Genomic DNA, 16,506 nt, shown 5'->3' with positions numbered 1-16,506 from the left:
CTGCTGTCTTGGCATTTTACGCTAACTCGCTGCCTTAAACGTTACAGTAGTGGACATTTGTTGGGCAACAAGTAATGTTTCAAGCGTAATTGCCGTCTAATCTTCAGCATTCTCCCCTCTCATACGCACAGACGATATTGAGTAAACCTTGATCTGAGGGGGTCAATATTTAAATTAATCTGCGGCTATCAAATCTCAATGGAAACAAAACGTCTATCAAGTGTACATATAACGTAAGTACCGTAATGCCAAATACTGCTCACTAGCAATACAATGTAAAGGCCTTCCTGTTTGGAAGTTTTTTTTTTTTTTTTTTCATTATTATTATTATTATTTTTTTTTACTTTAGCCTCCAGTCTTGCATCTTCAGAAATATTTTGAGATAAATACTAGTTAAATGGGAAACGGAAATTTTTACTTTAAACGTCATCCAGAGGTCTGTTTGTCATCTGAATCTGGACATTTTATTTATTAAGTGCATTGAAGTGACCCGTTTAAAATGTCGGTCCTAGGCCACGATCATTCTCTTTGACATTAAACTGGCCTCAGTGTAATCATGAGGACATATACTTTAATACTTTAGCATGCATTTTCCATTGTCATATACTGTATAAATATCTCTGCATGTCTGTTGTAGAGTGTTTCTGAGCTGCGGTTGGAAAACTTCATAGAGCAAACCAACTGGTGGATTTGTGACAGGCCTGGTGAGTAAAGTGTTCCAGCATGTCGTGTTAACACATGTACACACAGACCCAAACTTCTTATCTTCTATACCGCTTATCCTCACTATAGTCACGGTTGTTCTGGATCCTATCCCAGGTGATTTAAGGCTAGAGGTTGGGTACACCCTGGCCTGGTCACCAGCCTATCGCATGGCCCGTTTCGGCACTCACATTCACACCTAAGGACAATTTAGAGTCTTCAATCAACCTTTTCATGCATGTTTTTGGAATGTGGAAGGCAAAACGGAGTACCCAGAAAAAAACCTACGCAAGCGCGGGGAGAACATACTCCAAAACATAAGCACAAACTCCACACAGGAAGGCCGCAGCCTGGATTTGAACCCCCCAACTTCAGAACTGTGAAGCAGAGAGATCCCACACAGGACAAGGATAAATTGAGCTTCATGTCGATTCCTTATGGTTCCGTTTCACATCATAATCATTCATCACGGAGTCCGTAACTCAACCCAACTCAGTGTTGCTCTCACACACACACACACACACACACACACGCACACACACGCACACACACACACACACACACACACACACACACACACACACGCACACACACACACACACACACACATGGATTTGTGACAGTAAATATTGAACAGGTTTAACATTTAAGATTCTCAGCCCTGACAGTTTCCCGAGCAGATCGTGGAGGAAAAAAAATCACTCTTAACACACCTTGCAACATGAATAGGCTAATCTGTCTGGATACAATTTTAGAGATATCAAACAATCGGGCCTTTGCTGATTTTGATCGGAAGGTGGGGAAAAGGCGTATTTGTCGCGATTATTGTTATTCGTGTACCATGCTTCAATGCTGTTTAAAATAAAAATAAAAAGTTGACTTATAAGTTTGTAATAAGTCAGTGGCGATGCATCACAAGAGAAGCAAAACAATGTGTTGCAGTCTATCTTTTACCAGAAGCGATACACTGTAAAAATGTTTTGGTTAGAATTCACAGAATTGACTAAATTGACCGCTAGCGCTGTCGATTTTGTGCTTTTCCACTTTATTACAAATAAAAAAACAAAAACAATGTTGATGCAATGCCAGTGGAAACAGAGCAATACAAGTCAGTTAAAAAAAAAAAAAGCTGCACACTCATGTCATTAGTCAAAATGCAAACACAAATGATAAAACATACTTTTAGCAACTAAGCTTTGGCTGAAGATTGCTGCAGGTGGTAAAGTCATTTTTGTTTGTTTGTTTGTTTGCAAAGAATAGCTTCATCTTACTATCTCGTCATTAAATCCAAAAGCATCATGCAGGTTGTTACAGAGTTTTGGTTTGTATATAGAATGCTAACACAGCATTCCTTTTTTTTTTGCAACAAATTGGATTTTTGCTGTTAAACTGAACCACATCTAGTTGAATCCCAGATTGGTAACTATTATTGGGTCCCATTTGTTACCTGCTACAGTGCAATTAGTATACTTGATAGTTTTTATGAGCTTACGAGCAGGTAGGGAAGCAAAGAAAATGTTAACAGACAGTACCACGACAAAGAACAAAAATACAAAAAAAGCAGTTAGCCTCAAACCTTTTTACAAGTATTTAAAACCTGGTCTGTATGGCTTATTGGACCTTTGCTTGACATTAAAGAAGGATTCATGTTGAGGATCAACAGAACATATTTGACATTACTCGACTGACTCTACAAGACTAAAGTTAGGGGGCGCTGACACATCCAAGTCAGCCCCCTGCTGATCAGTTTAAGTCCCAAATACGTTGTATGCAGGGTCCTCCTGGAAGGGCCGACATCCCAAACTATTCACATTACAGGCATTGTCATTAATGTCATTATGAACCTCACTGACGTCATCATTGTTCTGTGTGGTGGAGTTGCAGGGTAAGGAAGACGGTTGTTTTTGCTCAATTTGTCCCTCCAAAGTGTGGAAAGCCTTGAAGGCAGCGGACAGGAGGATCGTGGGTAGAATGAACCAGTGGTTGATGGGGGATTATAGTTGCTGTCAAGATTCACATCTCTGTGTCGGCCACCGGGGTCTGGGTGGCAGAGTGCCCATTGGTGGTCGGGGCGGGATTGGTCCCGTTTTCTGGTGGAGCTTCTCCGTTGGCGGGCTTGTTGACGGGCTCCTGGGGCAGCGGGGCGACGGACACCAGGGTGTTGGCCTGGTTTTCTTCATCCACCTGGTAAGACTCGGCCTGGAGAAAGCACACAGCAGACTGTTCTGTTTCTTTTTCCAGGGTTGTTGTCAAGCTAACACACACAACCCAAACAATTCATTTTCCTGTTCAAATAGGATGCGCAATCAGGCACGAATGTGTGAAGCGAGAATGCATTTGCACGTGCGGGCGTAGCCCCAAAGTAAACAAAAACATTCTTTCTGAATGAACTTTATGGTTTTCAGCTGTGTGAACATAGATGCACGACGTCCGCCGGGAGGTCATCTAGCATACGTTCATCACACTAATTCTCTCTGATGGCGTTCACTTCAAGGGAGTGGCTCAGGCTATAAGAATATCTCCGCATACGATATGTGATACTCGGGACGGCGTTGCACAGCGTTGAGTAACCGGGGACTTGAGCAAAGGCAATTCCATCAAAACGCTCGCATGGGCGTACCCTCATGTGGTACCTCGATATAAAAGATGATGTCATGAACTACTGAGAAAAAGGAACTGAAACCATGTGTAGCCTTGTGGCAAGAGGCGAGATTAAAAAGGGGAAAAAAGACGACTGGTTTGAGTTAAGTGAGGTTGTCCTTGCCAGTGATTAACTGACAACAGGAGAATCATAAATGTGATTGATAATCAATTTACCCCGTGAAAAAAATGTTTGTATTTGGCATGATTTTCTTGCAATTCACATGACGGTAAATCTTTTGGGGTGCCTGAAAAGTCCGTCCGTATGACCACATGGTGGACTGGCAATTTTCCGGCACATGCTAATCCATTTTCCCACTCTTGTGCCACTGGCAACTGTTTAGTTCATGTTCAGCGTCTTTGCGTTAGAGTTACAATTACAACAATTTGTTATTCCGATCGCCACTATTCTTAAAATATTCATACCAGTAGCAGCCCCTATCCTGCACCAAACACGCGATCTGTTTGATATTTACACCGCAGCCTGTTCAGTGAGCAAGGTGGTTAGGACTGATTTAGGGCTTCTGTTGTTTGCTGCCACAATAGGGAAATCCATTAACCATCATGTTGCAACTTAACATCAGTGACTGATCAAACTTTGCATGACCTCCATAATTGTTAAATATAACAAATTGATCATTTTATTGATCACTACCATCGCTTGCATATAGCCGCACTATATCGCAGGAGTGATCTGGGCAAGGCAAAAAGTCCAGCGTCTTGTGGTTCTTGGTATTTCCACCTAAAATGAAACCCCACAGAGCCTGTTCTTGGTTTCCTGTTTTCTTGTCCCCCTAATTTTCTAAAAATGTCTGTGTCCTTTTATCCACTCACCAGCCGGACTCCTTTGGAATTCTTGTGGTGGGTCTTAAAGTAATAACCGGCGACCAGCAGAGCAGCCAGCAGCAGGCCAGTCAGCAACAGGGAAACCAGCACCAGTTTAGAGTTTTTCCTCCAGTGAGGGAATGCTTCCTTCACACCAGCCTGCTCAGCAAAACAAAAATAATTGTGAATGTATTATTTGAGCATTTTCACCTCGGTTTCTCTTACCTTGTCTTTGATGTTGTCATTGTTGAACTTGTTGACCATGCCTTTTATGTCATCTGCAAAACAGGAGAGGCACGCCTTGAGTTATAATCCAGCCTCATTCACGCTGCTGATCAGATTGAACACCATCCAAACTAAACTACTACAGTGTATATGTATCGTCATCATTACTCCCATATGGCTGACCTTCAACGTACTGTCCAGATACAAGGATCTGGTCTGTGTTGTCCTCCTGGTAGATCTCTAGCTTGCAGTCTTCCCCGCACAACTCTTGGAGAACGCTTTGAATCTTCACCTTGGTAGTTTTCTGCAAGGTGACCGAAATGAGAGATTGTTGTTGAACTGATGCGTAGGTAGTGTTTGTCACCATTCATTGTGAGTCAGTTGACAAAAATAAGCGTAGCTGATTGGAAGGTAGAAGAAAGTACATTCTTTATAGTTTGCATACACACAAGAAACCGATTAGAATGGACCGCGTTTACTTACACAGTTGGAAGATTGGAAGAGTTTCAGATTGACAGCGTTTTTATCCTGGACTACCTCTTTGCTCACACACACCACGTCGCCCTACATGGTACAATCCAAAGGTGAGCGCACCAGCAAAGGCTTCCTGACAATAAAACTCAGAGACGTGTCCCGTGGAGACATCTCACCTCGGGAATATTCTCTGGGCCGTCACCTCTCGCCGGCGGTGCTGGTGCGGCGGTCTGTTGTTCCTGGATTTGGGGTTCGTCTGCGTACACGTCTACTGTGAACTGTCCCCCTTCAGCCGTGTCCTCTCCCTCGCTTTCCGGGTCCGTCTGTTCCGCAGGCGGCGCCGCTGTAGTCTGCTGATCGGTGTCTTGGGTTTCCATCACAATGTCAAATAGTTGATTGTTTGTCTCTGAGGAGAGAATTACATGGAAATGGTGAGGACATGCTTTACAGTCTGATATGCGGACGTTCTGTGTCTACTGTGGGCTGTCCAAAATGATGGCAAGTAGCTTGTTACTACGCGACCGCTAATATTCAGAAGCTTGACATTTATCCGGGCACTTATTGCCTTACAGACCTTCCGGTGAAATTACCAACTTGTTAGAATTTCTAATCGTGGGGCAAATCGTATCGTGACCTCAAGGAGATGAGAAATAGTACAGCAATGTCGGCAGCCACTATGAATGCGAGAGTACTCTGTTTACAAAGGTACCGGCATATGACGTTTCGACGTTAAGAAGGGCACGCAATGAAGTAGTTTGCGTAGCGGCGTAAGAATGTCAAAACGCAGCACAAGAAGTCACACTCAGTTACCACCGTTATTATTTTTTCCCTTTCTTTTATACTTATGACCGAGAAGTGTTTTTCATACAAATATTTCCTAAATCAATCTTTACTATTGCATTGGTGTAGGTTAGTGAATGACAACGGCACTTTCCTCTTATCTACAAGTTCTTATGTTGACGCCATCGGAATGTAGCGCATTTATAAACTGAGGACCCCTGTAACATATTTTTCTATTTATTAGTTGTTGTGTAGATCTAGACATTGATCAGAGTCTTTTTTTGCATTTTTCCCAAAACATTTGTCAGTCTACACATAAGCTTTCATCATATCGATTCCTAGTTTTCTCGAATGCGGAATAACGATTTTCTAGAAATACGGCGCATGTGTTCAAAGTTGTCTTAGAAAACAACCCTGTCATTTTGATTAACTTGTAAATGTTTAAATGCCACTGTCAAACCCAGCAAAGTGTCCAAAAATGTCATAAATCCGGCTGCATTATGATAGCAGTTAAATAGCATTATTGACGTCACATCTTAACATTTCTAGTGAAATATAATGCCATATGTATTGGACCGGGTCCTACGTTTGGTGGTAGTTAATAGTTTTATTGGTAAGGGATATGAACTACTTTGTGTTTTATGATGCTTCTTTTTGCCCACAGTGAGACCTTAAGTCACACATGAATGAGTCCAAGAGACGGTTGCCAGGGAGGAATTCCAGCTTACCAGGCGCGACAGTTGTCATCGGGATCATGTCTCCTCTGATGTATTCTTCTGCGGCCACGGTAGACGCTGCCCCCGTGGCGACGACGTCATCTTGTGCTCTGACCCCCGCTGTAAAGAAGAGTTGAAATCATACCCGATCAATTTTGAAGACTCACACTATACAAGGTGGACAGTAAAGCATCCAGTTACAGTCAAATTGGGACTCCACTTCAGGACTTGAGCTTCACAACAACAGATTTGTCAGGTTTAATGTATGCCTACGAGGTAATCCTCGCTAATAGAGGGGAGGAAGAAGTGATTGTATACTCCATGCTTTACATTCCTTGGCTGTGCAGACCGGAAGGCACGCAGCATACAATAGAGCACTTACAGCCATAAGAGTATCTCATCTCCCAGCAAGACCTTAAATCAATGAACGGCTGTGGAGTAAAAAAGTCAACATTGGAGCCCTTAGCAAATAAACCGTCCCTCACTACGAGACTTGGCCCTGCCAGCCAAATGCGCCCACCTCCCACTGGGAAGGAGGCTGAAAACTTCCCAGGAAAATTTGAACATGCCAGAGGGGACACGGTAGACTTGTGCCAAAGTGCGAAAAATATTTATTATTGTAGTGACGCGCTGCATGCCAGAAGAGAGCGTTTCACACCAAATACAGTGACGCGTTCTGTCCATCAAACTGGAGCTTTGTTTAGTCTTGGCGTACAAATATCAGCGGCATAGCTTTCTTTTTCCCATGCCAAGCCTAACTTGGATAGAAATGTGTTCAACAGTTATGCACTTGTGCTATAATATTTGCATTTACAAGTTGATTCAGGAAATTTGGCTTCACATGGTCGCATGCACTCACAGTTAATCAGGCTTTTGAGTTAAGAGTTTCACAGATCGATGGTGAGGTAATTGAACGTATTACATAGTGTGATGACGCCTTGATTGGGTGTTTAGCCAAGGTTAAACCACCACTGAATACTTTCCCAACTGTTTTGAGTTATGTGATGGTCATTAAGTCATTTTCCGGTCCTTCCCTCACAATTTAAGACTCGAAAATTGAGTTTTAATGTGTTATTGCTATCTTGTGACTTTCCGCTGCGATATATTTGTATTTGTTCTATCCTTTTGGGACCCCACCCTGTGCTGACACTGAGCCGTTGGTGCGCTTGAAGCCTTTTGTTGGCGTGACAGGTCAAATTGCAAGCGAGGAGGGTCCGGCGATCAAACCAAAACACGGCATTCCTGCTGCCCACATTTGCGCTGCGCTGCCAAAACACCACCATCATTACCTCAGTTTCCAAGCATTCCTATAATGCATCGACTCTGCAGATCTCATTACGCTCTCGCTCACTCGCCGTGTTAGTTTTGCTGCTTCCTGCCCTCTTTAAATTGTCGTATTGTTCGTGGCTTTGTTCACATGCGGCTTTCATTTAGATGTGGGCTCTTTTCTTTTTTAAGCTGTCACAAACTTGGCTTCAGACAGTGCAATTGGGTTTATGGTGATTTTTTTTTTCTTCCATAAATCCCATTGATATACTGTACATCTGCAGATTGCATAGGTATTATTTCATAAAGGTATAACATCAGAAAACATTTATACTCATTTGGTTTGTTTACTTGCAATTGAAGGTTGCTGTGCTCTCCAAGGTTTTGTTCATGATGTAATTAGAAAGATGACGAATCCCACTTATTCCCCATTTATCCTTTTGTTGTTAAAACAAACATATCCATTTTGCACATGGAAAATTCTGTACACCACATGGACTGAGGTCTCCTACATTTTTTAGAGCCCTTGTGAATTCACATCAGAATTATTTGAACTCTTGGGATATCTGAAAACGCTAGGTTGTGCAGTATTAAGTTCCAGCATTTTTCCATGACTGCACTGAACTTGCCTCGTTAAAAATTGCTCGACTCAATTGTCAATTTATTCCGTTCTTGGTTTCACTCATATTATCACCATGTCTGCTTAGCTATCGGTCTGACATTTTATGGCAATGGGAAATGAGGATGCGCAAGAGAGACAAAAAAAAAAACCATGTCTACTCCAGGATTGGTTATTACAGAATATATTTGTTGATTCTGCAGTGCCACACGTCTGCTGGGTGCTAACCCGGTAAATCGACGTGACTAGCGGGTGCCACCGCGGTCAGCGCAGCGTGTTGTGTGTGTGCAGGTGCTCGGGCCGTTTAATCTGCAAGGAGGCCCTCTGGCATGCTCTGTGTTCGCAACTGTCCACGACAGCTGCTCGTTATATTCTACGTACGTAAGTGTGTAGCGGAAATATGGTTTCTATACTTTGCAACATACACAGGGCTGACCTTTTTGAAGGTTTCGCCACGTGTCAAGCTAACAAACGTGGACATGCTCGCTTGTGTATATATGAAGGTTTCAGAATAAAGCACTTTTTTTAAGAACAATCATTTTGCAAACGTGTTATACGTAATATACTCCATGTTACTCTCTCCGGCGCTGGACCTTCTAAATGGACTATTAGTTGTTTTAATAAACGCTAATTTAACCACGCATAACTTTGGGAGGATTTTATGGTAGCCAGCAAATACTATATATTACATTGTCCAGAATATTTGGTGGCGACTACATAACAGGACAATCATTCTCTGACCTTGTGCGTCTGTTTTTTACAACCCTGGCCTGCAGGCTGTCATCTACAGATGCCATCTTCCTTTCCGTATCGGCGTGGTCCGCTTGTTTATTTCACCGTAAAAGGGATGAGGTTGAAAGTGGCTGGTGCGTAAATTGGTTTTGTTACACAGAACGTGACTCACTCAAGCGGCGGAGTGCTGAAAAGTGAAGGTGTGTTGTTGCGTTGCTCGGTGACCCCTCCCCTCTCAGCGGGGGAGCTGTAGCAGGCTGAGGTGAACCTCCATCAGTGGTGTTACAAAATATCAGACTGGTGTTTTGATTAATGATTGCGAGTGGCCCTTGAACCCCACAGCACCTCGCTGCCTTTGACACATTTTGACATAGCCACAACTATTGATTCATGGCTGATTTATACTTTTGAGTTGGCGGTTTTGCGAAACATGACCGCACCCTTTTTTGCAGAACCTTCTTCTCATAAAAATGGAGTAGAATGTTGCTCAAAATGTAATTGAATTCAATCAAACTGTCTTGTTTTGGCAAAGTGATTTATTCATAAATGTCGCAAGACATAATTGATGTTTTCTGGTTTTCATTTTCCCGAGAAATTATACTATTGTCTGCTGTGTGTATGGAGTGTGTCATACCATATCGTTTCTTTTTAATTTTGTCAAATACAGCGGAACCTCTAAAGTCAAATTTAACCAACATTTTGTCAAAAAAATGCCCCAAAATTGGAGTTCAAACACAAGACATCAGCGTACCTCACTAGAGCTCAGTTCAGTGACTATCCACTGACTGCGTTTAGCTTTGTGTGTGTGTGTGTGTGTGTGTGTGTGTGTGTGTGTGTGTGTGTGTGTGAGTGAGAGAGACACTTACCAATAGAAGGACAACACTCAACAAAGAAGTTACATGAAGCAAGCGGACGCGCATTCAAAGGCGCCAACGTCACCATAGTTATCAAACTTGTCAAAGTTAAGAGCGAGTGTTTAGTTTTTACGGATTACAGTGGCATCCGTAACTTATTTTTATACTTGCTAACTGAGAGTCAAAAAACGGACTGAAGTTTTTGTTGTATTAAGGGTTTCCCATTAATAGCGGTTCACTTCTTTTTAGTATGACAGCCATCTGTGTAGTTATAAGGTTTAATGTTCAAAGTTTATTTATAGTTTAGGGGAACATTTTTAGAAATCCGGACAAATAGTTTGACGAGTTACCCAGAATGGATTTTGAGCTACCTTGGAGTTTCCACTGTACTCCACATCAAACGGAATACCCCCCCCCACCCCCCCTCCACACACACACACACACACGGACTTCCCCACCCCTACCATTTCCTACAATGAACATTTTGTGATCAGCAGGTGTGTCTCTCGTTGCACAAACACAGAAAACCTCCAGTACCACCATGGTCCTAATTAGTCTTGACCTTTTGTGTTGACGTCATCACTCCCATTTACGATTTTCCGACCAGACAGCATTTTGAGGGACTGCTGCGGTATCCCCCCCCCCATCTTTTGGGACTCGGGATGGAGGAATGTGGCGGGATAGAAGCCTGCCTGCCCCACGCCCCTCGCCAACTGCTCGCCCTTCTCCCAGTCACGCACGGCTAATCCCAGGCATCCTCCGAGGTGAGCCGTACACACCTTCCCACGTTCGGGAGAGAAACGTGTCAAGATCCAGACCATAACCATCTCCTCTCACTACATGTGTTCTTTATTTCATTCCTCGGGACAAAAAAAGAGCAAGCAAGATGTTTCCCATGGCCGCACAGAACTCGCCCTGCCTTTCTTTACACTTTCGACGTGTTTTATTCCCCGTTGCAACGCCTCGTGCCAAATAATGTGGCATCTGTGGTCTTCATTGGACCAACAACATCCCCAAAGTTCTGCTAGCGTCCCGTCTAAAACCATGTGATGGATGTGGCACACAGGCACTTATTTTTCTGGGAATTGTCCCATTTAGGTTTGCCAGCTGTAAACTAAATGTAATTGCATGCTGATTTAAAAGCTTATTGTCAACACTGGAGCTGTTGTGACCCACTATGACCATTTCAATAAAGACCTCTCTGTTCCTAGCAGATGTTTTCTTCAAGCTCGACGTGTGAATGCCATGCTCGGTCTTGATTTAGCTGGTACCAAACGACGTGACGGACGGGCTAAAATAGTTTCTTCAAATCGCCGGTCTGTGCTTGACGGTCGGTCATGAGTGGTCAAAACCTTGACCTTTCAGATTAGATTATTTTTAACAAAATGAACAACATTGCCCTTGTACACATCAAAGCTTCTGTCTTCACAAAGACATAAAGTTGGTGCTGTGGTGGCCTTATTTAATCAGCGTAACATTCGGCGACTCCATGCTGTCTTCTTTCAGTTTATTCAGGATGACGAGCTGTGCAAGTGGGATTGCTATCCATCTTTTTGGAGTCGTGCCTCTCCCTGAATCTTCAGCTCACACTAGCACCAAATAGATGAATCAGAACATCAAAAATAGCATCTTTTCCTGCTCTTTTCCCAATTGACAAATAAAGGAGTAAATGGAAGTATCTTGCTTTGTAATTTCATATCCGTTCCTCCTAATGAACCTGAGTTGGAGAGTTAAGAGCATGCCGAGGAATGTGACACCGGAGCCTGGTCCCTTTGGGTTCAGCGTGCTTTGCAACTCTACCCTCTTTGAAACAACAGGCTGCTGATCCCCAGTATCTTGACTATACCAAATAACCCCCCCTCCCACGTATCCCCCTTCCTCCCCTTCATTCGTGTCAGAGCGATTGATAGCCACCCCGTTCTCTCCCCTTGGCAGGAAAACAACGGGCTTTTTCACAATTTCAATCAGGTCCGTGGACGCGGCGCATACTTCACCCGGTGCTGCCCAGCTGCAGCCGTCCCGACCCCGAGGGCTGCTTATCAAAAGTGAGGTGCCTGCTTGCGGGGACAACAATCAGGAAACGTGACATCTGCTTCCAATTGGTGCGTTCGTGTTGCACCCCAACCCTCCCCCTCTCCAGTGCACACGCTCACATTTGCCTTTGGCTGTGAATAGGCCTTGTTGGGTTTGATTGTGTGAAGGTAGACATTTGAGGGATCGGCTTCCACAGTGAGTCAGATGCTCAGAGGCTTCGTATCGATTGCGCGCCGAAAGAATTTGAGACGTAGTACATTTTCAGAAAAGTAACTACTTGTGCATGCATCCAGGGGTGGTATTGGCTATAACAAGCCATTAAGACTTACGACGTGAGTGCATTTAGTCCATGTGTAAAGATTTTGAAACATTGTTCAGTGCTTTAAGCAGTTAACGTTGCCATCTATCGCTCAAGCTTCCTGCCCCTATTTAAAGCATGAAGGTGTTTGATTAAAGCCATGAAGTTGTTTGATTTAAGCCACGTTTTCACCAAGTGATACAGCGCAGTTCAGCTCGCATGGTACATTTTGCACAACTATCTGTAAACCTTTTATTTGTATTTATTTATTTAGTGTTCATTCCAATCCTGTTGTTACACAACAATGTTGGCAACAATTTTTCCGGTCAAACAGCGGGCAGGACCACACCTTGACGGAACGGTGTTGGGTTTTGACAGTTGAAGAGAAAATAAATAAACACACAAAAACATATTGCCACTGAGTTTTCTTTCGATACAAGCCGTCGTCCTGGCGATATTTTTTGCATTGATTTGCAAGCAAAAAGTTCACCCAACTCACTTTACAAGCAGCAGTTCGGCAAACAATGAACAATTCTTCAAAAAAAAAGAGGCTTCAAGCTGAAGTTTACTGTCAAACAAAACATAAAATATAAAACAAAGACAATTACACATGGTGTATTTAAAACAATCACGTAGCTTCACCTTAGGAAAGTTAATTTAATGCGAACAAACAATGCAAATGCACGCCAGCGTGTAACTCGCCAGTGATTTAAGCGCACACAAATGCACCACCTTACATGGTACTGCATGCTGACATTAAATGTAAACAGCATACATTTCTTACTCCATCATAAGGCCCACTGTATTTTTGAAAATGTGTCGCTTGATCAAGTCCCATTCCACCAGTTACATTTCCATTGTATCATGGAAGTAACAATTTAAAAAGTAGCCATATGTATAGCTTTAGCCTACTCCTGGGACCAGTACGCCTTGGAAACAGTGGGACGGCATATGTACTTGACTGGGATCTCATTGCATCACTTTGATGCTACGCTGCCGTTGACATTTGACTGCATCTGTTACTTCTATAGTGGCTCCACAAACAATGGTTAACATAATTACATGTTCCTACCTTGGCAGGAACCTTGGGCTGGGTTCGCTGCCGGACTGAAGAACTGCCCTAAAACCACTTCACACAGACCTCATACTGTGTTATGGTGCATTGGTGAAATATGTTAGGTGGTCTGTCCAAACACGCGAAATCTCCTTTACTTTTATGTTCCCATTTTTCCACAAGAAGCCTGTTGAATGTTTTCGCCGCAGGAGTTTTCCCATGTGGGCCTGTCCATTATGCTAGCAGAACTCCCCCTCTCTTTTCGTCCCGGTAACCATTACACACTTTAGAGCTCATAAATCTCGCCCATTGAGTAAGACTGTCCTTCCTTGCTTACGTAAGATGCAGCACAGCTACAATCACCCAAGTTAACAAGACAATTCAGTTGGTTAGTTGAGTCCAGCTCAGGAAGCAGACGTTTAGTTCAAATGTAACGCAACACGTGGGATTTTCCATGTGTATGATATTTGACTTTTCTGTTTCAGAATCTATACAACAATGTTGTTTCAGCCCCCCCCCCCCCAAAAAAAAACAAAAACTTCCCTACATGGATGAGCTCATGAGCTGTGGTAGACACCCGTTTCGAATTAAGTTGTGATTAATTGAAGGCCACCACACAGAGGTTTTGTTTACGCTCAGCTCCAATTTGATATGTAAGATTGAAACTTGGCTTTGTCACATTTTATTTGCGAGTGACCCTCCAGCTCTTCATGTTGTGATTAATGAACTAAAACTGGAGTTTAATCAAATGGCCTGGCTGGAGTTCCTTCTTACTGTTGAAGCAACTTCCTTGGAAAGAGGTTTGATTACAGAGAGGCTTAAAAGGTGTTTATTTCCTTATTTGGTGGTGGCTTTCTGAAAGTTTTGTTGTAGCAAGATCTCAACTCTCACTCTTTGCAATTGGATGGAATATAAGCAGCTTGGGGGGGGATGTTGAAAGGACAAAATTCATTGTGCAAAATCTAGTGACAAAAAGGAGCCTGAGGTCATTCTAAGATGCTGCAGGGGAAAATAAACGAAGCTACTGTTGAATTTAGTTGGAAAAACCTTTAGAATTTCTTCAATTGAACTTGAGCATGCGAGCTGTATCCAATTTTCCAGACAGTTCAACTCCATCAGTCAACGAGAATGTCTCACTAAAGCCTCCTCTACTATGTAGACACACACGCACACACACGCACACACACACGGCTTCATGTTTCATCCAGTTAAATATAATAGGGACCTTTCTCAAAGTTGGGAAGATCAATAGTAAAATAGCAGTAAATGACTTTAAAGCTGAAAGAAAAAAGCCTCAAATAATGATATAGTCTTTAAATAATCATTTCAGATCCCAGCATGTATCATAATGATCATTCAAATGATCCCTTTGTTTGCCTTGGAGCACCACATCTCGAGGGGCAAAAGCACCCCACCCCAAAACAACTCCCTTTTCAATCGAAGCAAAATGTACACCATAGAACATCAGGATTGAAACGGTTTGTTTACGTTCCGGTGAGCAGAGAGATTGTAGGGTTAAAATCTGAATTCAAACTGGAAAACCATTCAAACTCCTCCAACTCCCCCCCACCCCCCCACCCCAACCCCCCCGGCACTCTGGTTTCCCTGCAGCTGAACTAGTTTAGCACACTTTCTTCCACTTTGCAACATTTAAAAATGCATTACTCACCAATCATGACGGAACCGACGAGGAGAAAGGCCAAGGCCAGCATGCTGGCACGTAGCCCTGCTCGCTGTGGAGATGATGCTGCCATGTGCACGCGTCAGACGGTGGTGGTCAAAAATGGAGGGAAAAGTGGAGGTAAAGCTGGTTCAGCAGCGGCTTAAGGTTTCCTCTTACCCGGACCGGAATGGATAAAGCCCCACTTGTGTTCTGTGACTTTTATACAGCCCTCCCTTACTCCCTCTCTCCCTTGTCGAGGCCCAGCCCTTCACCCGTCTTCCTGCCGGCCACGCCCCTCGCCGTGAAGCAAGGCAGATGTTGTTCAGCAGGAGAATAGACTCTTATTAGGATGCTGCGTGTTTTCAAAAAGTGCAGCATTCCGCAAATACCTTTCACTTTCAGCATATACAGACATTAAAACTGCTCTACAGTTGAGGATTTCCTTTGTTAGGTGATGTAGAAAATGAGTCCCTGACCTGTGAATCCCGCTGGATGGGGGCAGTAAACCAGCACACAATGAAAGGTGACTGCTGACAAAAGGCCGGGACACTCCAGTCTCTAACAGGCTTATGGAGATGGACTGCTGAGCACAATATCACGTTGGAAACAAAGGTGCGACTCAGTGTTATGCTAATTGTATGAATCCATTTCTGTAGCCCGAAGCTAGCGGCCCTCAACGCGGCCATCAATCAGCGGCGGTCGAAGACACCGCAGGATCCGTTCAAATGTTTCACACTTCCACAGAGGAGCCCCCGGCGTCTGGACTCTGTCCTGCAAATTAAAAATTGCTTTCGCAGTTCTCATGCTCTCACACATGTGGAAGCGCTGGCGAAAGTATGCTAATTGACTTGTTAAGAAAAAAAGTTCCCACCCTCATAGACAACAGTTAGTAGAAGCGGACCGCTGGGATCTGTTCTTAAAACAGTCGTGTCATCTGACACCGTTGCCCGTCACCCCCACATCCCATTTCCTCCTCCACCCCTCCTCCACCTCCCCTGGCAGACCGCTACCCAAACCTCAAGCTCAAACAGCGGGGTGTCAGGGCGGCCAATTGGCCTCTCACCGTGACTTGAGACGAGACTTGCTCAACGCACACCCCCGCCCCAGTGGGGCAAAGCAGCGGCGTGCCGATTACGGCAAGCACAGCTGGACAGCAGCACTCGCATCACCCCAGTAAAACATTCAATAGTCTGTTAGCTAGTTAAGTATTGCAGCTACTTGAGTCCTCGTCAATCACAGTTTCCTGTCAGATTGTGCTGAACGGACCTTTAACCCTCAGTGGCAGAAGAGACCCATAACACATTCCGCTTTTCATTTTTAGGTGAACTTTAAGGTATTTTTAGTTCATTTTACTCACGGTAAGGCTGTCATACCTATTCATCGCGGGCAACATCGTAGTAATGGTTGCCCTCGTGGGGCTGGCTATAACGATGAAACCACATTTATAATCACTGGGGGTCAAATGGGAAACCAAAAACCACGACAAATTTATTTGTATTGCACATTTCATACACAGGCAATTCAAAGTGCTTTACAAAGTCAAAGAAATACATTAAGTCAATGGAAAATTATTAATTAAAAAATATCCCAATAAAAGAAAATTTGAAAGACAAAGGGGATTTAA

General features: G+C 43.5%; 1 protein-coding gene across 1 annotated transcript; it reads right to left on the bottom strand.

Moving 5' to 3' along the window:
• Positions 1-1,824: 1,824 nt before the first annotated feature.
• Positions 1,825-15,063, bottom strand: si:ch211-286o17.1 (hematopoietic progenitor cell antigen CD34). Its single transcript, XM_061688175.1, has 8 exons — positions 14,889-15,063; positions 6,375-6,482; positions 5,043-5,272; positions 4,876-4,956; positions 4,576-4,696; positions 4,393-4,445; positions 4,177-4,326; positions 1,825-2,901 (listed from the first exon to the last, which is right to left on the bottom strand). The coding sequence occupies exons 1-8, from the start codon at positions 14,971-14,973 to the stop codon at positions 2,716-2,718; spliced, it is 1,014 nt and encodes a 337-aa protein (XP_061544159.1). The 5' UTR covers positions 14,974-15,063; the 3' UTR covers positions 1,825-2,715.
• Positions 15,064-16,506: the final 1,443 nt, after the last annotated feature.

Source organism: Phycodurus eques, chromosome 10, assembly GCF_024500275.1.
Source record: "Phycodurus eques isolate BA_2022a chromosome 10, UOR_Pequ_1.1, whole genome shotgun sequence".
In the NCBI taxonomy this organism is placed as follows: Eukaryota; Metazoa; Chordata; class Actinopteri; order Syngnathiformes; family Syngnathidae; genus Phycodurus; species Phycodurus eques.
Note: the sequence above shows the minus strand (reverse complement) of the source record. Positions and strands in the feature narration are given on the sequence as shown.